At 42.4% G+C, this 24,963-nt stretch overlaps 1 protein-coding gene across 1 annotated transcript in view; it reads left to right on the plus strand.

Moving 5' to 3' along the window:
- Positions 1 to 11,797: 11,797 nt before the first annotated feature.
- The window catches only part of LOC124115883 (integrin beta-PS-like), a 49,560-nt gene continuing 36,394 nt past the window's right edge, over positions 11,798 to 24,963 (plus strand). Inside the window, exons 1-2 of the mRNA XM_046477042.2 lie at positions 11,798 to 12,023; positions 24,013 to 24,089. Of these exons, the coding sequence (XP_046332998.2) occupies positions 11,954 to 12,023; positions 24,013 to 24,089 (147 nt within the window). The 5' untranslated portion in view covers positions 11,798 to 11,953. The remainder of the gene's footprint in view (positions 12,024 to 24,012; positions 24,090 to 24,963) is intronic.

Consider the following 24,963-nt stretch of genomic DNA (forward strand, 5'->3'; position numbering starts at 1 on the left):
ACTGCCTCATGCTGTTAATGCAGTGGAAAGGGTGTAGTTTGACATTAATGTTTCAATGTGACCCAACATGTAATGGTGCTGGTTCTACCCATAGATTTCAACCTATGTCGTTTCTGAAGAAATATAGCGTTTTTAAGATCTTCCCAACCCAAACATTTTATATACTACCCAACATTTGTTACGGATATTCTCAGTGTCCAGGTGGGGATATATCTGACTGTTTGTTTGGGGATGTACGTATAGGATACAATTTGGGTTGAACTGACACACGTAGAGCTTCATTTCATAATATACAAAAGTAAGCATTTCTATGTGTTATTGTCTCCCTACTTTCGTGATGACTTTCATGAGCTGGCATATTAGCCCTATCAGGATAACGCTGAGTAACATTGTACATATATTAACGGAAACAAATACGACTGCAGTATATCCAAACACTTTCCAATATCAACTCTCGGCGTCCAAATATCATGCGAGTGAGTGAGTGAGTGAGTTTGGTTCAAATCCGTTTGTGCTTTGAGAACCAAACTCGCTCACTCGTGATTTGGACACTGAGAGTCGATCGATAGTAAAATGTTTTGAGATGCTAATGTTTCTGCTTCCGGTAACAGTATTCTACTGAGTAGTTATATCACAGCGTGTCAGCTTGATGAAGGAGGAAAGCACAAGGTGATGATGCAGGACTAACTTATTGAACATGAGCACGGCTGTGGTGCTGAAGCTGAGTGCTTGAGGATGATATGATGAAGTACACGTATTACCGTTACATCACGCCGGTGATTAAAGTGAAGACTGAAATAAAACTTATGTGTCATTCAAAATCTCGGAAAAAGTACATACAAGTATTGAAGAACATCGTGTTTAAATCCCAAGTTCCCAAACCATCAACTTTTAAATGCAGCAAATGATTAACTTTTGAAAATGTAGTGCTAAGAACCTGACACAATGGTGACAGTGGCCGATGTAGGGTAACTTGTAAATATACGACGTCAACGCCAGAGAATAACCAGTCTCTATTATCTGCCGAAACAGATTCCATTTGGCGTTAAAGGCAAAGAGTGTGAAACCTAAATGAATGGATCGCTGAAATCAATGATGACACCAGATGATAAAATTCATTTTCAATAGACGTTTTTCAGGTGCTGCAATAGAGGGGTAGGCGATAAGCAATTCCGTGAAATTCTGCAAAGCGCATTATGGCTATATTTATCAAAAGTCTCATACCCTTCTATCATACAGAACAGCCTCCGTGGTGCAGTGGATAGAGCGTCCTCTCGGGGAGTGGAGGGGCGGAGGTTCGACTCCCGGCCGCGTCACACCCAAAGACGTTAGAAGATGGTACTTGTTGTTACCCTGACCGGCACTCGGCATTAAGGGGATGGAACTGGGACTGGTCGGCTCGGAGTCAGTATACGGTGTCTGAGTGGGGTATCCATGTTAAACTGCGGCATGATATCTCAGTGAGCTAGCACTGTAAAATATGAATCCTGATTATATACAAGCTCCCCACCTCCCCCATACACACACATTCACACACACACACACACACACACACACACACACACACACACACACACACACACACACACACACACACACACACACACACACACACACACACACACACACACACACACACACACGCGCATATTCATAAGTGTTAAAATTTTAAACCCCTTTCATATCACCTCTATCGTAATGTTATTTGACTGTCCGATTATAATTTTCCTCTGTTCCTTATGCCAGCTTTTAAACGTTATAACTATTGTGTTACTGAATAACTGCCAGTATCACTAATATTGACAGGCGCATGTGTAACAGGAAACTGAAGGCATATAACAAACCTCCATCACTTGGCTAGTGGGGAGCGCCATTGCCATCTACAATTATATTATATGACCGCTGTTGACCTCTAACGGACAAAATACCACACATGGTGGTTGTTTGTTTGTTGTTTAATGCCGCAATATTCCAGCTAAATGTAAATAATCGTGTCTGAACCAGACAATCCACTAATGATATCGTGAGCATCGATCCACGCAACTGGGATACGATGACATGCATCAACCAAGTCAGCGAGCCTGATCCCGTTAATCGCCTCTTCTGAAAATCATAGTCGCCTCTTATGACAAGCATGGTTTTGCTGAAAACCTATGCTGAAGACCTATGCTGAAGACCTATGCTGAAGACGTATGCTGAAGACCTATGAAGACCGGATGTTCACGGGATACTCACTATAAAGGCAATCAGCTCACACATGCAGGAATTGAGTCAACAGTTATGTTGCAGAAAGTTAATTCAGTGTAATGCTGAAAGAAAGAATGTTATTTCACAACTGCAGCTGTAATAAACCCTTTGCTTCACTAAAATAGCATAGAAAGTAAGGAAAATCTGTGACGCGACCACTACTTATCTCCCTTGACAATGTCCCGTGAATCACTGGTGTTAACCTATCCAAAAATGGACATTTTAATTTTGGTCAAAAGGCAGCATCCCATCGGGGGTTTCACAATAACATGTGCTTTGGGGCCATTGCTTGGAGGTTTTAACTTTCTATTGAGTCTGTCATGCAACTCAAATTAAAGGGGATCGTATGGTCACAATGTGTGACCTGGATGATTGTGTATCATCGCCCAAAACAGTCACTGGAATCGATGATTTACAAACCGCCGTGTTTAATCAGAGGTTTCAAATGATAACAACAACCTCTGATTGAAACAGCGGATTTGATGTCGGAACGCGGAATCAACGCGGAATTCATAAAGGAAAGTGCTTCTTTGATATCAGGGTCTGGCGGCACTTCTACAATCATGTCTACAGAGTAGATTCATGCCTATGGTATCAATCACTGGATTGTCTGGTCCAGACTCCATTATTTACAGACCGCCGTCATATTGCTGGAATATTGCTGCATGTGGCGTTAAACAACAAACAAACAACATGTACGAGGGGTGGTTTAGAACCAGCTGGCATATTTCTTAAGGTGTCAAAGCCACTAGGCATTTGTTGTTGATGGGAATGGGCAAAATTGGCTTACCTCCGTTATCAAGTACTTTCAAATCCACGGGGGCACGGGTGGCCCAGTCGTCTAAGGCGCCGCGATTCGCTGTGCAGAGTTGCGTCCCTGGGGCACGCCAGAAACCTATGATTGTGGGTTCGAATCCCGGTCGAAGACCTTGTAGTTCCTTGGTTATTGTCGTATTACAAAATAAAAAATGGCACTCTACAAAATGCCACTGGTATTCCTTATCTCAGCTGACATAAAAGTGTTTGTCACGGTAAGATTGAGGTATACTCACTGTGCTATCAAGATCGTAGGATCGCGTTTGGTTCCAAGTCCAATTTAGCGCCGTTAAAATCTGAATGTAAAATATCACCGCAACGAAAACATAATATGTTTTACTTATCTAACTTACCTCACTGTCACCGACTGCGGGTCGCTATGCGGCTGAAATAATGCCGCTGTGACGTTAAATTTTTAACTCATTCACTCACCGACTGCGGAGAACGCCTTTCAAACACTTAAAATAAGTAAAATTGAAAGTACTATTTTGAAATGTTATTTAATTAAGATATCGGCGAAAACAAATTCAAACATGTCGTCATCTGTTGCAAAGGCAGCCGTGTTAGCTAACGCGTCAGGAGTTATGTCCCTTGAAACAACAGTCCGTATTCTGCCCCGACCACACCTGCCCAAACTTTCACTAGCCTGTCTCACAGTTCTGGAACCCAACGAGGGTGTTCTGTGCAATACAAATCTTGATTCTTGATTCATGGTTGATGTACTGGACGTTTAAGTAATAATGATTTAGCTACTTTAAACGTTCACATTTAGTGCATTATATATTCCTTTGTTAACGTTTATGTTTACATTAAAGCGTTGTATCGGAAACATGTACTGGTCCTGTCGTTTATGCCGGTTGTAAGTGTCATGTTTTCATTTTGATATAAAATGTGCGACAAAGATACCAAATAGTTTAAACTTTTCGGCATAATAAATTCGTTATGGTGTCTTTAGTTGCCGTATACGGTGTCATATTAGGTTAGCAGGAAAATATTGGGCTCATATTATATGAGTGTTCTTGTCATACTTTGTTTACGACACGAGTGTCAAAATTCCGGTATTTCCCGAGCGAAAGCGGAAAATACCGGAAGTTAGGCACGAGTGTCGTAAACATAGTATGCCATGAACGCGGATATACTGCTCTATTTATTACCGAAGACGATGTCTACTTACAAAGACGAAGTTTAGTGTTTACCTATAAGGACAGCAAGTCAACCACAATTTGTCGAATGATGTCACCAATCATCAGCTATGACGTCGTTTCAAGTGTGACGTCATTCCGACCACACGTCACAACAAGTTTCGAATGACGTCAACAATGCCGTCCGGATGACGGAAACAATACACTGTTGTCTCGTGTCGTGATATGAACCAGGGGCACATATGATTTTTTTTTAACCCCGATATGTTTGCCCTTGTAGGTTATAAAAATGAGTAGCACCTGTGGTTGATAGTGTGAGTGACAGACCAACCGCTGTGTATGATGATGCACGACCATTCAGGGAGTGGTCACCATGGTGATAATCCCCCCATCAGCTAATCAAGCCATCGGATACCCCTATCGGATGCCCCTAATGCTCTACTATTACAAGACGCTTAATCTAAGACACATCTAGATATGTTAGCAAGGGTTACATTTACCTTACCCGAGTGTGACCTCACCTGCAAATGTACAAATATTATTTAATATATGAATATAAGAAATTAAAATTCAAAAACGGTAAAGAGGTAAACGTCGAAGTCTTGCTTAAGAACATATAGCAAAGTGAGTGAGTTAAGAGTTAACGTCACATCGGTGGTATGGTGACGAGTCAAATAACAATAAGTGAGTGAGTATGGTTTTACGCCGCTTTTAGCAATATTCCAGCAATATCACGGCGGGGGACACCAGAAATGGGCTTCACACATTGTACCCATGTCGGGAATCGAACCCGGGTCTTCGGCGTGACGAGCGAACGCTTTAACCACTAGGCTACCCGACCGCCCCTTCAAATTACAAAGAAACCACACTAAAGAACAAACATATCTTAATAATTATAAGGCATCAATTGCCATTTTATGTCTAAGACATCCTGAAGAACAAACAATAAAGAACCGAAGGAACCAAACTAAAGAACTATTATAGCTTAATAATTACCAGGCATCATTTGCCATTTTACACAGACGTACTCGAGCAAGACTTCATATCAAGGTCATAAAAATATAACTACATGTTGTTTTACCCAGTGGGTTCATTATAAGCAATATTCTGTATGACCCAGCTTTCTAAAGACTACCACGTGTCAGCGTGTCCCCCCACCATATTAAATTAATCATAAACGCGTGTTGTTCTCCCGCACGTTTGTTTACACAACCAGTCTCCACAGAATCTCAACCGGCCAGAGCAACAGGCACGCACACGAGACAAGAACCGTGTATCCCCTATTAACTTTGGGTCGGAGTTAAGGGTAAAGCTTTGTTATGAGAGTTATAAATACTAATACTAGTAATGAGGTGAGGTGAGGTGAAATAGGGTTTAACGTCGCGTCCAAGAGTATTACCCTTATATAGCGACGTGCATGTGTGTGTGTGTGTGTGTGTGTGTGTGTGTGTGTGTGTGTGTTTGGGTGGCTCCGAGCCGACTAGTCCCGTTTTTATCCAAATCATGCCAAGTGCCGGTCAGGGTAACAACAAGTACCATCTTCTAACGTCTTTGGGTATGACGCCGCGGCCGAGAGTCGAACCACCGCCCCTGCACTCCCCGAGAGGACGCTCTATCCACTGGACCACGGAGGCTGTTCACTGGACCACGGAGGCCGATTTTTTAGTGTTAACCCATTGAGATACCATTCCGCAGAATACCCCACTCAAACACAGTATACGAACTCCGCGCCGTTTTAGTCCCTAAATGCCGCGCGGCAGGCAGGGTAACAACAAGAACGCTGTTTTCACGCCTTTTGGTATGACGCGGCCGGTGATGGAAACACAGGCCTTCCGCTCTCCAGGTAGACGCTTTACCACTATTCCCCATTGCATTTGATTAACAGTTAACAAAACTAAACCCCTTTTCATCACTTCCAGTAACACAAAGAAATAAGAGCTTTCCTCTAACATGGGCCGCGTTAAGAAAGAACCGAAGTAGACATGGGTCAAGGTTCACAGAGAAAATACGGTATTTAGCAGCTTTTCGGAACGTACAGCCAAACTTGATTCAGATCAACCCTGGAAATATTTTGATTTATAAGAGCCAGACGCCTGCTAATGGAGCAGAACCTGACACGACACTGTTAAATCTGATAACTACGCTATTAAATGTGACGTATTGCTGCCGATGTATTATCTAAGCTTATCTATTAGAACGTATTTATGTACATCGAGAAAAAAATAGACACAATCCATGAGACGTACTTTAATACAGAGATAAAACGCGTGAAAAAAAATGAAAATATTTGTTTTAAAGAAAAAACTAAATACATTGTATAACGTATAGCTGAGATAGGTGACTTGCCGGTACGATAACATGCAATCTCTCTTTCTGAGCCTGATGACAGGCTCTAGTAAGACCTTATCGTTGACATTCAATATAACGGCAACTGGATTGAACAATTACTTCGTGACGTTACGATATGGTTATATATGAAATAATTAATACAATTATATCACCATATAATCTTGAAAAATATCCATAGACAAAAGTAACCGCACTATCTAGCCTGTCTCACAGTCCCTGAACCATGTTACTTGCCCTTGCTGTAAACCGAAAGCGTTAAATGAAGCAAGTCTAGATTTTCCACAGGTCTCTTCATTTGATTTGGGCTCCTTTTCAATTTAAATGTAGTTTCTGGTTTCTATCAAAATTTTCAGAGACTAAGCGTTAGAAATCAATGATACCGAAATGTAACTGATAACTGAGGGTTATTAATAATGGTGCCGAAGGGGCCTGAATGGGCTTTTTCACAGATTAATCAATATTCAAACTGTGCACACAACAGAACACGTATGAAAACAGCACTAGGCATATTTATGTCGATTTAATTGTGGGTACAAGACAATTGTCGACTCAAGATCGCCTTCTTCTATATCAATTGCTGTACATCTCAAGTGTTGAATGGATATAAACGCAAGGAGCTAGTCCAATTTTGAATTTTGAATTTCATTTAAAAAAAATTTAATTTGTTGAAATTATAAGTCGACATAATAGGTATAGGCTCAATTATATCTTCATTCCTATTAACCCGTGAAGATCAGGGATAGAATAGTTATTCAGCAACCCATGCTTGCCGTAAAAGGAAACTATGCTTGTCTAACGGGATGGCGTGGTCAGGCTCGCTGACTTGGTTCATGCATGTCATCGACCATTTTTGGATCGATGCTCATGATACAATCACTGGATTGTCTGGTCCAGACTGGATTATTTACAGACCGCCGTCATCTAGCTGGAATATTGCTGAGTGAGGCGTAAAACATCAACCAATCAATCAATCATTCCAATAATTTGAGCACAGAGACATTCTCAATCTTCTATGAAAAAAGCGGAGTTTTGAGGAATGAGGAGGAACATAATCAAAGTTACATTACCCTCTGAGTATACACTGCCGGGCAAAAGAAAGTATACACACACCCATGTTTGATGGTGGCTAAAGATGAAAAAAGGGGGCACGGGTGGCCCAGTCGTCTAAGGCGCCGTGATTCGCTGTGCAGAGTTGCGTCCCTTGGGCACGCTAGAAACCTATGATTGAGGGTTCGAATCCCGGTTCGCCCCGATTATGTTTCTAGGTTTGTCAGCACCATACCCGTGCTCGTGGGTTTCACCGAAGTGGTAAACGTCTGAGATCTGCATCACTTCGGGCTTTCCTTCAACATTAAGCTGACACGCCGTGATATAACTGGAATAATGTTAAAAGCGGCGTTAAACCAAACTCACTCACTCACTCACTAAACATGAAACAAACAAGAAATGATTATTCGATGGTGATGTATTGATACGAGTATCATAGTTGTGTTTTGAACCTTAGGCTTGCAGTGTTTCGGGGGCTGTTTTAGCCTAGTAACTTTTTGATAACGTTTGTAATTTGTTGGTCAAATCCAATTTTCAAGTGTAAACTTTCTTTCCCCCGGCAGTATATATTGTTCATTATCCCTTCGCGCCAACCTTCCTATAGCCCATGTATAGGGATGTCAGTTCGTGGTATTTGAAAGATCAGAGACATATGGACTCTGGTTAGATATTATCTGGTATGATAATTCTCACAAAGTGTCATCAGTGATTACAAGTTTATCCCACCTCTGTTACACTACCCCAAACACGTCAAAATAGAAATACCGGGGCCACAGCAGAGATCACGTCGCCTCAGCCTCCCCCAGACCCTGGAGAATAAATTAAAACTGAATCCAACTCAAGTCTAGAAGATTTTGGCAAGTCTACACTGCCTCGGCTCTAGGCATTCTTCTGGGCTCCTTTTGGATTTTACTTTCTATTTTGTTGATAAATTTTTATTATAACTTTATTTGTTGGACTAAATATTAGTCTACGACCTATCACATGTGCTGTATCACATAATATGCGTGCTAATATACACAATACACTGTACAATACAAATACCAAAATATTACATGTCTTTATCAGGCATTACAGATAAGACGAGTTCATAAAAATATGTACATTTCGATCATTTCCTTGGTTTTAACTAAAATCGGATTTCGTATCCGTTTTACAGTAAAGAACCTCCCACACAGACTGTAATGTGAGCATGCTGTTCGCGAACCCCCTACAGTGAGAAATTACTCCAATATATAACCCATCTTAGTCTGGTCAGCTCATGCAGACAACAAGTCTCGTGGGGGTTCTGAGTTATGGCGAGAATTACAGAGGGCGCTGTTTACGGAAACCGACGAAGACGGTCGGTGTCGTTGACCGTAGTCACGATTCCTTGGTCCCAGATAGTATTATCAATGGCTAGCCACATGGGGTGGGTTTATCAGCCAAACAAACGAACTGGCGATAAGACCTCGTTAGAAATCCGGAGTTCTCGTTTCTGGAAAATGTTATGTCAACAAGGTTCTCGAATAAGTAGTAAACTTTTGCGCGTAATTACAACATCTGAAGCACAGGAATCTAACGAATTTCATAAAAGAAATAAAAATAGAAAAATAACTCACCCTTAGGCCTCGGAGCGGGGTGTGGGTTACCATATGTAATACGCATTTACCATGTAAAACGTATGATGAGTTTTAATAAGTTATCAATGTCGCTTCAGATTGCTGACAAATTCATTAATTTAACAAAAGTAAGTATAAAATTTCGCTACAGATTCTTTCGCTGGAGGGGGAGCCAGGAGGTAGATATTTTATATATACAATCATGTATTTTGTTATTATGAATTGTAAACGTGGACAATTACACGTTTGTATATACACAAGATGAAAATTTGTCTCCTCAAGCGAGCAGAAAACATTTATGTAGATCATACGTTTACCCACGTGGCTTTAAACGTCCTCAACATGAGTGATAGACTTACATCTAGTCTCTGAAATGAAAATATGTTTAAGAATTTAGTTATCTTTATAAACCCAGAGTGAGTGAGTGAGTGAGTATGGTTTTACGCCGCTTTTAGCAATATTCCAGAAATATCACGGCGGGGGACACCAGAAATTGGCTTCACACATTGTACCCATGTCGGGAATCGAACCCGGGTCTTCGGCGTATAAACCCAGAGACTCTGCATTTTCAGAAACTTTAGTAATCTATACTTGCCAGACTCGCATGGGCTGTATTGGATATATTTGTTTCCTGGTCTGTAGACGACATATGAGAGATACATCTGGCTTCAGTGCACCTTGTCCTGGACGGAACGTGGCAGGATGGGTTGGGCTACATTCGTGCACGCAGATGTGGTTGTTTACGGCATATTTACCTACGTGAGTGAGTGAGTTTGATTTTACGCCGCTTTTAGCAATATTCCAGCAATATCACGGAGGGGGACACCAGAAATGGGCTTCACACATTGTACCCATGTCGGGACTCGAACCCGGGTTTTCGGCGTGTCGAGCGAACGCTTTAATCACTTGGCTACCCGACCGCCCCTTTACCTACGTAACGGTTTCTTCATTTGGAGGTTTTTATAAACAAATGGTACAAAGAACGGCCCAGGAACAGACGATGTTTCAGTCAAAAGCCGACTCACTCATACCGACCCTGAAATGAAACAACAATATTCTAAAAATCCCGAATCTTTGGCATCTAGATTTCTTCGTATTTCTTCGTATTCTAAAAATGTATTCAAAGGCTGGTTAACAAAATTAATCATCAAATATGTTCGTTTCTGCGAGTTAATGTTATTCAAATGACCACACTAACTATTTAGTTATTTTCTGAATCGACGGTGTATTGCACTGGACCAGGCTCCAGCTCTATGACGGCAGTCCAATCCAATCTGGATCCCGTTTTGTAAAGCGATCTTAGCGCTAAGATGATCGAAACTTCCATACATACATACACAAGTCGAAGTGGTGAAATCGCTTTGTGAAGCGAGTTACTGCACCAGACAATCCAGTGATCCGGGCGTTATGAGCAACGTCCGGCTCCATCGCGATACGAGGACACGCAATCAACCGGGTCTCTGATTGCGACAACCTCAGCATCCTAGTCGCGACAAAGGGGGCACGGGTGTCCCAGTCGTCTAAGGCGCCGCGATTCGCGAGTTGCGTCCCTTGAACACGCCAGAAACCTATGATTGTGGGTTCGAATCCCGGTTCGCCCCGATTATGTTTCTAGGTTTGTCATCACCATACCCGTGCTCGTGGGTTTCACCGAAGTGGTAAACGTCTGAGACCTGCATCACTTCGGGCTTTCCTCCCACATTAAGCTGACACGCCGTGATATAACTGGAACACTGTTAAAAGCGGCGTTAAACCAACTCACTCACTCACTAGTCGCGACAAGCATAGGTTGCTGAAGCCGAGTTGTGACCCGGACCAGTGAATGACACATCATGTACAATCGGAGTATGTATATTGGAGTTAGTGAGTAAGTTGGGGTAACTCTGAGACTTAGCGTGGGGTAATGAGTGAGTGAGTGAGTTAGCGCCGCTTTTCATTATTCAAGTTACATCACGACGTGTCAGCTTAATGTGGGAGGAAAGCCCGAAGTGATGCAGGTCTCAGACGTTTACCACTTCGGTGAAACCCACGAGCACGGGTATGGTGCTGACAAACCTAGAATCATAATCGGGGCGAACCGGGATTCGAACCCACAATCATAGGTTTCTGGCGTGCCCAAGGGACGCAACTCTGCACAGCGAATCTCGGCGCCTTAGACGACTGGTCAACCCGTGCCCCCCCCCCCCCCCCTAGGCAATGAGCAGTTCGTTGTTAAAAATATGCCCTTGTGTATAAAAAGCTTTAATTCTGTTACGTCGACGGAGTTTTTAATACGACTTTCGGCGACATGTTCGGCGACAAGTGAAAGCAAGTACTTCAGGTTTGTTATTGTACAAGTAAACAAGTTTCCTTCCTGGTGCTGCGTTATTTAATTACACATAATTGATACTCATCGGCGAGATGCATTATTCATCATCCACCAGGGCGAAATTGGGACAATACGATACAATCCCGGCAATTATTTCTTATTATGAATACCCATTTCACGCAGCTTATGATAAATACCACTTATAACTGACCTGAAGGTCAAAGGTCAGGGGTGACGTTCGACTGGGCTATACAGTGTATAGACTGGTTCTACATGTCCGTTACGGAAACGACTCCCAGATGTCCTCAGCGGCATGAAGATAAGTCGCGCGTGTGCCGGTTGAAGTTCACGGGGCAAGATCGAGCGTTAGTCATGATGGGCTAGTCCAAGGCGGACGGACATACCGTTAACAGTGTGTGCGAGGTCTGCGGATTACTACACAGATGGGAGAAGGTCGTTTTCTAAGCAGGACCATGTGGCGGCAAGTGATACTTTTAGGATCTGTATTAAGTGGTGAGTGAGTCTTTATGTTTATGGCGTCATTTCCTTTACAAGCCGCTTTAACGATATTCAACGGATGCGGAGGTCGTGTGCGTTTACTGCAATGCCCAAAGCTATTTTTTTCCATGTCGATTTCACGAAAGCTGTTGCTCGTGTTGTTGTTGAAAACAACCCATTGTAAATGTTAACCACGTGTTTTCACGATGCTTTGCCCTTTCAATATTGCTCTATCTGTCTTTGTGCACATAAATACCAGGCTTATTTCTGTCAGATGGCTGCAACAACAGATTTGATTGACACTCATCAGGTGTCTGGGTTCGTAGAACACTGATTTACCTCACTGCAACGGATTTAATTGGAAATTAAGATTATAGTTTATATTATAATCTCGAATACGTCAACTTGAAGAAATGTTCGTTCAGATTCAGTTTTACTACCCTCAGCTTTAGTCCGATGTCAGTGTGTACTTGCAAGTTTGTCGTTCCACGATTCGGCGAGTAGAAGATATGCAGTGAGACTCCGTTAATCCGGACAGAACTGACTGTGATTGGAGTGGGTTGTGTCCGGATTACGGAGTTTCACTATAAACTGGTATTGTGGTAAGCGGGGTCGGAAATGCTGGATTTCACGTTAGCAAGACAAGGATGTATATTCTTTATGTAATATGTCGGGGCGCGGTCGGTCAAGTCGTCGAAATATTCTCAATGGTTCCTTGGGTACGCCAGACACCTATGGTCGTGAGTTCGAATCCATGTTCGCCCTGTTATGTTTCTTGGTTTGTCTGCACCATACTCGCCGGTTTTATTAAAGTCTGTATCACTTCGGGTTTTCCTCCCGAACTGGAAAAATAGTTCTAACAGGAGTTGGACCCAACTCACTCACTCACTCGTTGGGGTAGACATATGTGAGGTGAGGTGAAATGGGGTTTAACGTCGCGTCCAAGATTATTGCACTTATATAGCGACGTGCATGCACGTGTATGTGTGGCTGCTTGTACTAGTCCGGACTGATGCCGATTTATAGTGCTAGCACACTGAGATACCATGCCGCAGTTTAACATGAATACCCCACTCAGACACAGTATACTGACTACGAGCCGACCAGTCCTTGTTTTAGCCCCTTAATGCCGAGCGCAAGACAGGGTAACAACAACTACCATCTTTTAACGTCTTTTGGTATGACGCTGCCGGGGATCGAACCCCGGATCTTCCGCTCTCCGGGCGGACGCTCTGCCACTAGACCACGGAGGCGGTCGGTAGACATATGTGCAGCACGTACAGGAATACAGTAAACTACGTTTATAACGAACACGCTTATAACGAACTGTTTTTTTTGGCCCCGTCCATTTGATGTATATATGCTGTGTATGTGCTTATAACGAACTGCGGTTATAACGAACTAAATTTAGTGGTCCCTTTGAGTTCGTTATAACCGTAGTTTACTGTAATGTTTTTTTGTTGCATTGTGTACGGATGAGCTCGTTAGTGTGCGAGTAAGGCCGCCCTAAAAGGCATCCCACTTATATCCAATATTCCAGTTATATCACGGCCTATCAGCTTGATGTGGGAGGAAAGTCCGAAGTGATGCAGGTCTCAGACATTCACCACTTTGGTGAAACCTGCGAGCACGGGCAATGGTGACAAACATAGAAACATAATCGGTCGAACCGGGATTGACACCCACGACTATAGTTTCCTGACGTACCAAAGGGAGGCAACTCTGCACAGCGAATTGCGGCGCCTTAGCCCACTGACCACCCTTTCCCCAGTTTATTGTGTACTAACATTATGTACATATATTAACATGGTATACAATGGAACACGTCACATCGGAAACCCTCCCTTTTGGGAGATTACAGGATAACTCACAGATTGTAGCTTACAGGTTTCCAATATTGGTTTGATACCTGTAAATTTCAATTGATACCACTTTCAGTTTTTGAAATTGTCGTTTTGTGAAAAAAGTACTTTCAAATAAATAGCTTCTCACTCGTTATGCGATCGTCAGCAAGTCGTGGACTAAAGAGTTGATACCCAAACAGAATGCAAATTTATGAGGCGTCATGATGAGTATTAATTGCTAATTACCCATTATTCGCTAAACCAGAAATGTAACACCAGGACGTTTTCACTTCAAGCAGTGTTGTAGACAGTGTTTCCTCTTTGCTCATATTAAAGTACCTAAGTTTCATTCCAAGTGTTTTATTTATGGCAACAATGACAAAGGACTATTTGCATATTTTCAAAGGATGTCATTCAGTTCCCTGTTTGTCAAATATCAACGGCTTGAATTTCAAGGCTCAATATAACTTTTATATTTTTATATTGAAGTAAGTTGTTCGAAGACAATGAACAGTACTTGAACTTGTTTAAGTATAGAACTTGATACTACGGTTAACATCGGGCTGGTTTCAATAACTGCTGAATCAAAGATGCTCACAATGCATAATGGTGCTGAAGCTGTAGAATCTCCTGCATCCTGACTGCGGCGATATAACCTGACAATGCCCTGTTGTTCAAGTGCAGTGGAGTGGCTGGTGTAGCATGCCAGCTGATTGTGACGTATATTGTGACAGGGTTTAAAGTATGCGCTGTATACAATCATTAGTTCATTACGAGACATTGCACAGAGCTGTTCTTAATTCACACGTGTTAACACGATGCGTGTGGGCCTTCCCTCCCTCTCCCCGAGGATCCCAAACGTCTCCAGTACCCTTTACCGTTCGTACCGACTGCAGGGAAGATGGGAAGTTAGAATTATGCCCCGACGGCTTGTTCATTTTTGTTTTGTTTGTTGTTTAACGCACGTATGACGGCTGTCTGAAAATAATCAAGTTTGGACCAAACAATCCAGTGATTGACGTCATAAACATCGGTCTATGCAATCGCCCGGCGGGTGAACGTTGATTATATGAATTTGGGGTTTGTCTGACCCGGCTTTCATTTTCCGTTGACCTGCTATAATATCGTAGCGAACAATATCATACCATTTTCTCATTGGTAGCTTTTAAAAAGCGCCAAAACCATTTCAATACCCATAAGAAACCTCTGCCAAAAGCAGTGTCGATTCTGATTATATCTGGAGCATGTGTTTATGAATCAGCATCAAATAGTAATGATACCAGGTGTTCACGAAAAGGTGTATCCTTCCCCACGGGTGACACTCGTCATAAATACATGCAGAGGCAGGTCAAGTGTTCTGCAAAAAACACTGGAACATGAGGTACAAGTCAAAATAGGGAACCGCATCGGACATTTTTGTCACTGATGCGTCAGATTAGGAAATATCCACATGTCCACCATGGAACTTTTTGAAAGCTTTTCTGAGGCCTTGAATGTTGTTACTCTTCTAAACTTCTGAGCAAGAGAGTTGCGGTCGGGTAGCCTAGTGGTTAAAGCGTTCGCTCGTCACGCCGAAGACCCGGGTTCGATTCCCGACATGGGTACAATGTGTGAAGCCCATTTCTGGTGTCCCCCGCCGTGATATTGCTGGAATATTGCTAAAAGCGGCGTAAAACCGTATTCACTCACTCACTCTGAGCAAGAGCCATATGACGCACTTTGAAATCCTCATAGAAAGAGCATGTTCTATTGTACCTCAAAGGTTGTGAAATGTAAACACCAAAGGCTGGAGCTGCTGGAATATTGCTCGACATAAACAAATTGACCTTTGAAAAGTTGAAGTCATCCCTCTTGTCATACAGTATTGTGGGGAGTGTTTTGTCACCCTGAATCTTTATGCATAGATCTAAATATGAAACAGATGAGGCGGTCTCACTGGTTTCTAGTTCAGGTGGGTAATTCAGTGGAAGAGAATTGGCTATTTGATGGTTATTGGGTGATATCAGATCATCGATATACCTGAAGCTAAAGGTAAACTTCTTGGCCACATCACCTTGGGCAATCGGAGTAGAAATTCCGACTCATATGCATTAAGAAACAGATCCGCAATAATGGGAGCAACAGTTGGTGCCCATGGGGGTGCCTAGCTCTTTCCTAACTGTCTTGCCCAAAACTTTTACTTAGATGTTATCGATGAGGAGGTCTCCAACGGTTCACATATTGTTTTCTCAGTGAACTTCAGATGACATTCGGTTTAATTTTTGACAACTTATCCCGAACCTCTGAAGATAGATATGTGATTGTATCTATGGTCACCACGTTTTGACCGCCTCCGTGGTCTAATGGTAGAGCGTCCGCCCGGAGAGCGGAGGGTCCGGGGTTCGATCCCCGATCGCATCATACCAAAAGACGTTAAAAGATGGTACTTGTTGTTACCCTGTCTGGTGCTCGGCATTAAGGGGCTAAAACAAGGAGTGGTCGGCTCGGAGTCAGTATACTGTGTCTGAGTGGGGTATTCATGTTAAACTGCGGCATGGTATCTCAGTGAGCTAGCACTATAAATCGGCATCAGTCCGGACTAGTACAAGCAGCCACACACACACACACACGTGCATGCACGTCGCTATATAAGTGCAATAATCTTGGACGCGACGTTAAACCCCATTTCACCTCTACTCACCACGTTTTGTAACAAAAATCTCATGGATCAAAGAGTGGGATTTGTCAAGAGCTTTGGAATCCAGTACAAAAAGGAATGGACATGTCCTCAGGTTTGAGAGTCAATATAATCATTGATGGTACTGACGCATGGTTTTGGCAGATAAATTAACATACTGGACTTATATGTAACATCATGTGATATGTCACTTATACCAAGTCCTTTGAGCAAACAATTAATGTAGTGATGCCTACATATAATGGTTATGTTATTTGAGGCCTCAAACAGTTCGTGAGGACAGCCAGACTTTGGATGACGGCTGGCTGGGACAGAATGGGTTTATTCCAATTCTGCTTCCTCTTTCTTAGTTTGTACATTCTACCAATGACAGTTGCTGAAAGGCGTCTGTCGTAAGTCAATGTTAAATTATGTGAGTTACGAAAGTAGTATCTCTGCAACAGCTTTGTGTAGTGGAGACCAGGTCTACCGCGGTTACCCGGTAGTATAAGAGAACATCGAGACCCTTTAAGTGGGATGTTAGTGGTGGATTGGGGCGGCTGGGTAGCCTAATGGTTAAAGCGTTCGCTCGTCACCCCGAAGACCCGGGTTCGATTCCCCATGTGGGTACAAACAATGTGCGAAGCCCCTATCTGGTGTTTCCCGCCGTGATATTGCTGGAATATTGCTAAAAGCGGCGTAAAACCATACTCACTCAATGGTGGTGGCAGTGGTGACAGACACTGTTGTTTATGTCGTCATTAGATGTGTTCTGCTGACGATCTGCGTAAGTACGCTGCGCACGGACAAGACAAATCCTGTGATACTTTTAACAACAAAACTGAGTCATTCTTGTAATAAACACGGATAAACATTTGGACAGCAATACAAGTATGGATAAACACCGTGACAGCATTTCGGATATAAATACAGAAACTACATCTATAACGACACGCTTTAACAAACTTATTTTTTCGTCCCGACCAACTGCTGTATATATGCTTTTAAAACGAACTACGGTTATAGCGAACTAACATTAGTGGTCCCATTTAGTTCGTTATTACCATAGTTTACTGTATTTTAAAAGTAATATGGACAAATACCGTGACGACGATAACTACCGCGACACCCCACGTAATCCCTTATCAATTGATATCCCATTATGACACTGCCGAATATCGGGTATTACGCTGATCTGCCCGTGTTAATGTATGGAACGTATAATTCTTCAGATATGATATAAATTCGGGCAAGTCAAATTGAAATTGTAATATAAAGACATCTATCTATTTAAGCTTTGATACTACGCGGCAACATGTAGGTCAACTCTTGTGATTATAAATAGCAGCGGAAATGTACTGTGGCCAAAGTTGCATCAACAAGCTAACGCCAAATGCCAAACAGAGGGCGCAATCTGACCAGCGCAACCTCCCGCTGTAACCTGTCTGTCAGAGCCCATGTGTCGCTGGCCGTGCTCCATATCGTGCGGTGGAAGCAGTAAGCTAGACTGACATGTAGTCTCTGAAATGAACATATTTTACAGAAAAAAACAGTTGTTAAATTATTGTAATAAAATATAATAAAAAAAGACCCCAGAGACTTTCTTTATTTTCAGATACTGCAGTAATCGAGGCTTGCCAAACATTATAGACTTGCATGGGCTGTATTGGGTATATTTGTTTCAGGGTCTGTATGACAGACTAGCAGTAAGCGTGCAGTGGCGTTATCCGAGACACATGTTGTCTTCATTACACCAATAGACGCAGTAAACGTAGATAGAGCGAACTTTTCTCGGATATTCCTCCTCATAGAGGTAGTAACATTTGTGATCTCCCTTCTGAGAGAATGATCTTAAACTGAATAGCCCTCGTTATAAGGTCTCTGTTATAGGTATCGTTACCTTTGTAAAGTCTCTCCTGAGAGAGCGAACTTGCATAATTATAAAACTCCCAGTAATGACCCTTGTCAATATTACATCGTCACTGGGCAGTGATCAATCCACGTGGTACTGTTCAATTTACCTGTGTTTTGCAATGTACACATACGACAATCTGTCATCACTTACCCGGTGTGTAAATATACTGTAAGGATGGCCACTCTTTAACATCATCATTTGGCCCTGGTGTGTCTTCGCGTGGTGTCCCCGCAGTGATATTGCTGGAATATTGCTAAAACGGCGTAAAACCTCACTCACTCACTCTTCACGTGGGGTGGTCGGGTAGGCTAGTGGTTAAAGCGTTCGCTCGTCACGCCGAAGACCCGGGTTCGAATCCCGACATGGGTACAATGTGTGAAGCCCATTTCTGGTGTCCCCTGCCGTGATATTGATGGAATATTGCTAAAAGCGGCGTAAAACCAAACTCACTCACTCACTCACTCTTCACGTAAACTACACAATTCTGTACATACGTCTGTCGCGGGGTCCACCGGTGGGGCAGGATACGCTCACCTTTTCGTGAACACCTGGTAGCATCACTATTTGATAGGGATTCCTAAACACACGTTTATGACATTGTCGGAATCGCACACATTCGGAATCGGATGTCGGAATCGCACAATGCACTCTGCTTTTAGCAGCGATTTGTTATGATTCTGGAAATGGTTATGTCGATTTTAGTTACAGAGATGTAAAGTGCAAATGCGTATTATCATCAAGACGAGGCTGTTATTAATGTGAACGTGCTGCACCGATTACAGTTGAATGTAAATATGGCTTCTAGTGTATTGAACCAAGTGAACCTTATATAACTACATTGGACGAGAGTATAACTTTGTTTTATATGCGACGTGACATTCTAGCTGGAGCACGGGCTAGCCTGGTCCTGCACCATGGAATATATGTATTTATGAAAAGAAACCAATCTAGATATATACATACAAAAGCAAGTCTATAGCCAAATCAGCATCGGGAAAATTATTTGTTGAATTTTAGAGTCGAGAAGGGTATTGTGTGATATAAGATTTCATAGACTAAATGTTAGTCTCGGGCCAGCCGCGCTATGTATGTCACAGCCCCGTGAAGATCCGGGGTAGAATAGGTCTCCTCAACCCATGCTTGCCGTAAAAGGCGACTAACGAGATCGGGTGGTCAGGCTCGCTGACTTGGTTGATGCATGTCATCGTATCCCAACTGCGTGGATCGATGCTCACGACATCTATCACTGGATTGTCTGGTAAAGGCTCGATTATTTACAGACTGCCATCATATAGCTGGAATATTGCTGAGTACGGCGTTAAACAACAAACAAACAAACAATTCTGCAACGTCGTGTGTCTTGGTCCATCTCGTGTCTGGTCAGGGGCGGTCGGGTAGCCTAGTGGTTAAAGCGTTCGCTCGTTACGCCGAAGACCCGGGTTCGATTCCCGTCATGGGTACAATGTGTGAAGCCCATTTCTGGTGTCCGCCGCCCTGATATTGCTTGAGTATTGCTAAAAGCGGCGTAAAACCATACTCACTCACTCACTCGTGTCTTGTCAAACCTCGAATGTGGACAGCCCGTCGTGTGACGTCAGTACTACTGGGCGCTATCAACCAACAAACAAACACTACTTTTTATGCAATTTGTATGAGTGGTGGGTGCTACTGGTAGAGTAGGACATGTTGACGCACGCACACCTGGTGTCATGAATAATTTTCAGTGATCCCTTCGTGTACTTTTCACGCCCAGTGGAAAACTGTAATCGAGATTATTATTATTCCCTGACGTTATATAGTTTTCACATAACACAAACCACACGCTTCATTTTATTAACAGTATTTTCAGCTGCACTTTGGACATACTGTACTAGCAATATGACGACGGTCTCTAACTAATCGAGCGTGGACCAGACAGTTCAGTGATTGATATTATGAGCATCGATCTACGCAATATGGATATGACGACATGCTTCAGCCGAGTCACCGAGATTGCCCACCCGACCCGGTTAATCGTCTCTTACGACAAGCATCAGTTGCTGAAGACGGATTCTGACCCGGAACTTCACGGGGTGCATTAATGTTATATTCATATGTTTAAAACAAATGTTAAGCCAGGGGAGACCAAAAGGCCCCCAGAGGCCTCACAAATCTACCAAGCGGCTTGCCAGAATCCGTTGTTTGTAAACACGAGTAGATGCAGTACGATTATGATCCTTGGTTTACGAATTTTGTCACTTTCATTTACCACTTTGGTGAAACCAACGAACACGGGGATACATATATATAAGGGTTTGTCGCCTCGTTATATGTATATTATAACTTATATATATGTATCCCCGTGTTCGTTAGTTCCACCAAAGTGGTATATAAAAGTGACAAAATTCTTTTTATAATCACAAGAAGTCCCAGCTAAAAGCAGAGTCCATTGTACGATTCCGACCATTATCACAAACATGTATTGATGAATAATTATAATTATGAAATAGCTGTGATACCGGGTGTTCGCAAAAAGGCGAGCAATCTTCAACGAGGCGACAAACCAACTCACTATCATATGTTTCTCAATTAAGATTTTCTGAGGTATTTGTGTTTTAAAGGGAAGTTCGTTTATAACGAACACGCTTATAACGAACTGACGGATATAACGAACTGTTTTTGTCCCGACCATTTGCTGTATATATGATGTACATATGCTTATTACGAACTACGGTTATAACGAACTAACATTAGTGGTCTCTTTGAGTTCGTTATAACCGTAGTTTACTGTAATACCAGTTAAATCAGACTATAGTTCCTACCTTCTTACACAGGGCGCGAGTGGATCACTTGTCGCGTAGCAACGCCGGGATCCGCACGTGGTTCGAATCCAAGTTTAAGCAACCAGGTTTCTCCGCACAGATCTTGGTACATATTGTTGTTTGAAGCTTGCGTCTGGCCATCTTCCCGAGGCAAGTGAGTTAACTGACTATAAAAGTCAAGTTTCCACCCTTTCCGAACAAGGCTGGTATTAAGGAGTTACATTTTGGCTGGACTAACGAGTCTATGCATAGTCCAATCAAAATCGCGCACCGAAATCGAAATCCGGTTAGTAAAGTGTCATGCAGATTTCGGTCGACTGCAGGATTTGCAAAGCATGTGCACCGCCAACTCGTTGTCAACAGATATTTTCTAAATCTTTTCATGTTTTTAATCAAGGTGCTCACGTGATTTGATGCACTTCGCTATGTAAGACTCGTTTTATTATCGATCAGATCGTCTTGACTGGACGCCACCGTTTTGTTTGAAGCAAATGCAAATGATACGAGAGATTGAATCTGATTGGTCAATAGGAGAGGCATAGAAAGGACATAACTCGTAATAGCCACTGGTGGCGCTACGATCGAGCCCAGGAATTCCAGCCTAGTTCGGCAAAGGTGGAAACTGGACCTTTAAAGTCGGTTAACTTTCTTGCCTCGGGAAGATGGCGTCTGGCATTTGTAAACTCATATTCCTGTGATAAATGTCCTTAATGGGTCACAAACTTGTCTTCTAACACATCAGATGTTCCAGTGCAATGATAATATATCGGCTTGTCTGTAATTCCATCGAGGAAACTACTAGCAATAAGGTGTTAAAGTATCTTTGTAGGTGAACAGGTGGTTCGCATCCAGGGACCTGACATGTTGGAGCTTTATTCGTTTACATTAATGTATAACTCCTGGCGTAGCGCTGGCGTGTCGAGAACGTGCTGTTATTTTTCAACATAATTTGTATATGTGGAAATAATTGAAAAAATATATAATAATTATGTCATGACCTCATATTGACCTCATACAGATAAATGTGAAACTGAGATCCTTGACAGAACAGGCACCGGCACCTGCTATCGTAGCATGCCTTTTCGGTGCAGGGCGTTAATGAAATAAATCCCCGTCTCTTTACTATAATGACAGATGGGCAGATTTATTTCGCGTGGTCAGTAACCGGAGATATATTTCCGATGGCAGGTGGTGATAACATACGTTATGCTATGCTTCCGGTCTCGTTGCCATGGTTACCTGTGTTTCTGTAATCAGTGGCATGTGCACTTTGTATGCCTTCTATATTCCAAATCGGTTGTGTCGAATATTTCAGTTTCATGTATTTGTCTTGCTATATCGAAGTGAAGATTATTGAAGAATAAGATATAACTGATGTATCGCGAGACGTTAATTGTAACTATGGTGTGCGTCTGTGTGTGTGTGTGTGTGTGTGTGTGTGTGTGTGTGTGTGTGTGTGTGTGTGTGTGTGTGTGTGTGTGTGTGTGTGTGTGTGTGTGTGTGTGTGTGTGTGTGTGTCTGCTTGTACTAGTCCGGACTGATGCCGATGTATAGTGCTAGCTCACTGAGATACCATGCCGCAAATTAAAGATGAGTACCCCAATCAGACACAGTATACTGACTCCGAGACGACCACTCCTTGTTTTAGCCCCTTAATGTCGAGCGCCAGACAGGGTAACAACAAGTACCTTATTTTAACGTCGTTTGGTATGACGCGGACGGGGATCGAACCCCGGACCTTCTGCTCTCCGGGCGGACGCTCTCCACGGAGGCGGTCGTGTGGGATGTGTATATGTGTGATGTTTGTGTGTGTGTATGTATGTTTGATGTGTGTCTGTGCGGCATGTGTGTGTATCTGTGTGTGATGTGTGTCTGTGTTTTTTTCTGTATGTGTGTGTGATGTGTGTCTGTGTGATATGTGTGTGACTGTGCGGCATGTGTGTGTTTCTGTGTGTCTGTGTTTTTTCTTTATGTGTGTCATGTGTGTGTCTGTGCGGTATGTGTGTGTGGCTGTGTGGTGTTCGTCTGTGCGTGTGATGTGTGTCTGTGTTTGTCTGTGTGTGTGTCTGTATGTGTAATGTATGTCTTTGTGGTATATGTATCTCTGTGTGATGTGTGTGTCTGTGCGGTATGTGTGTGTGGCTGTGTGGTGTTCGTCTGTGCGTGTGATGTGTATCTGTGTCTGTGTGTGTGTCTGTATGTGTAATGTATGTCTTTGTGGTATATGTATCTCTGTGTGATGTGGCTGTGTGGTGTGTGTCTGTGTGGTATGTGTGTGTCTGTGCGGTATGTGTGTGTGGCTGTGTGGTGTTCGTCTGTGCGTGTGATGTGTCTATGTGGTGTCTGTATGTGTGTATATGTATGTGTGATTTGTGTCTGTGTAGTAAAGGTGTGTATCTGTGTCTGCGATGTGTGTCTGTGTAGTATGTGTGTGTCTGTTTGTGGTATGAGTGTGACCTCCTCTGCAGTAGTAGAAAGGCCTCGAATGCCACCAACAGTCAAGATCATCGGGGATGTGATACGTGCAGCCTCTGAAACATAAATATCCGAAAACTCCCAAGCAAGTCTGCAATAATGAAACTAAAAGTATTCTTTGGGTTAATTTATATTATATATTAGTAGACAAATAACTACACAAATCGTTACCAAAATATGTTAATTCCAGAGACACGTAAACCACAAATACATTTACAAACATATTTTCATTCCAGAGACAATTAAACCACACATATCTTTACAAACATATTTTCATTCCAGAGACTGTTATGTATTGTGTGGTGTGTTGCAGCCTGCTATGCGTGTCAAGGAAGGACTTGCGCCCAGTGTGTGACGTCAGGAGGAAACTGCGCCTGGTGCTCTGAACTGGTAGGTTGGGTCATTCACATCCTTCAGTCAATATACGTCGTGTCTCACAATATGATCGCATCGGGTGATAGCGGATGGTATCTCGGAGGGCGTGGAGTGATGTGACAAAATTTTCTAATTGTACATTATGTACTAACAGGTCGAAATACGCCTTAGCGATGATGACAATACGAAATCCCATGTCCCATGAGTTTGTCCCTTAAACATCTTATTGGAAAGCTTACATTACATGTACATGTATTTAAAACGTTACTAAACATATTTGACTACCTTACTGAATTAATTTAATACTTTACTAAATTTAGATGTACTTGATCCCTTAATAGACTTATTAGATGCCTTACTAAACTTATTTGATACCTTACTACATTACCATGTGTTTGATACCTTAATATACGTATTAGATACCTGACCCAACGTATTTGATACCTCACTACACTGACATTTGTTTGATACCCTATTTCATATATTAGATACCTCACTGAACATATTTGATACCTTTTCACACTAAAATGTTTTTGATACCCTAATAAACGTATTAGATACCTTACTGAACTTATTTGGTACCTTTCGACACTGACATGTGTTTTATACCTTAATAAACGTACGTGTATTAGATACCTGACCCAGTGTATTTGATGCCTTTCTACACTGACATGTGTTTGATACCTTAATAAACGTACGTGTATTAGACACTTACTGAACGAATTTGATACCTTTCTACACTGACATGTGTTTGATACCTTCATAAGCGTATTAGATACCTGACCCAACTTATTTGATACCTCACTACAATGACATTTGTTTGATACCTCAATAAACTTATTAGACACCTTACTGAACATATTTGATACCTTTCCACACTGACATGTGT

The sequence above is a fragment of the Haliotis rufescens genome, unplaced genomic scaffold, assembly GCF_023055435.1.
Source record: "Haliotis rufescens isolate VD_foot unplaced genomic scaffold, xgHalRufe1.0.p SCAF_10, whole genome shotgun sequence".
Classification (NCBI taxonomy): domain Eukaryota; kingdom Metazoa; phylum Mollusca; class Gastropoda; order Lepetellida; family Haliotidae; genus Haliotis; species Haliotis rufescens.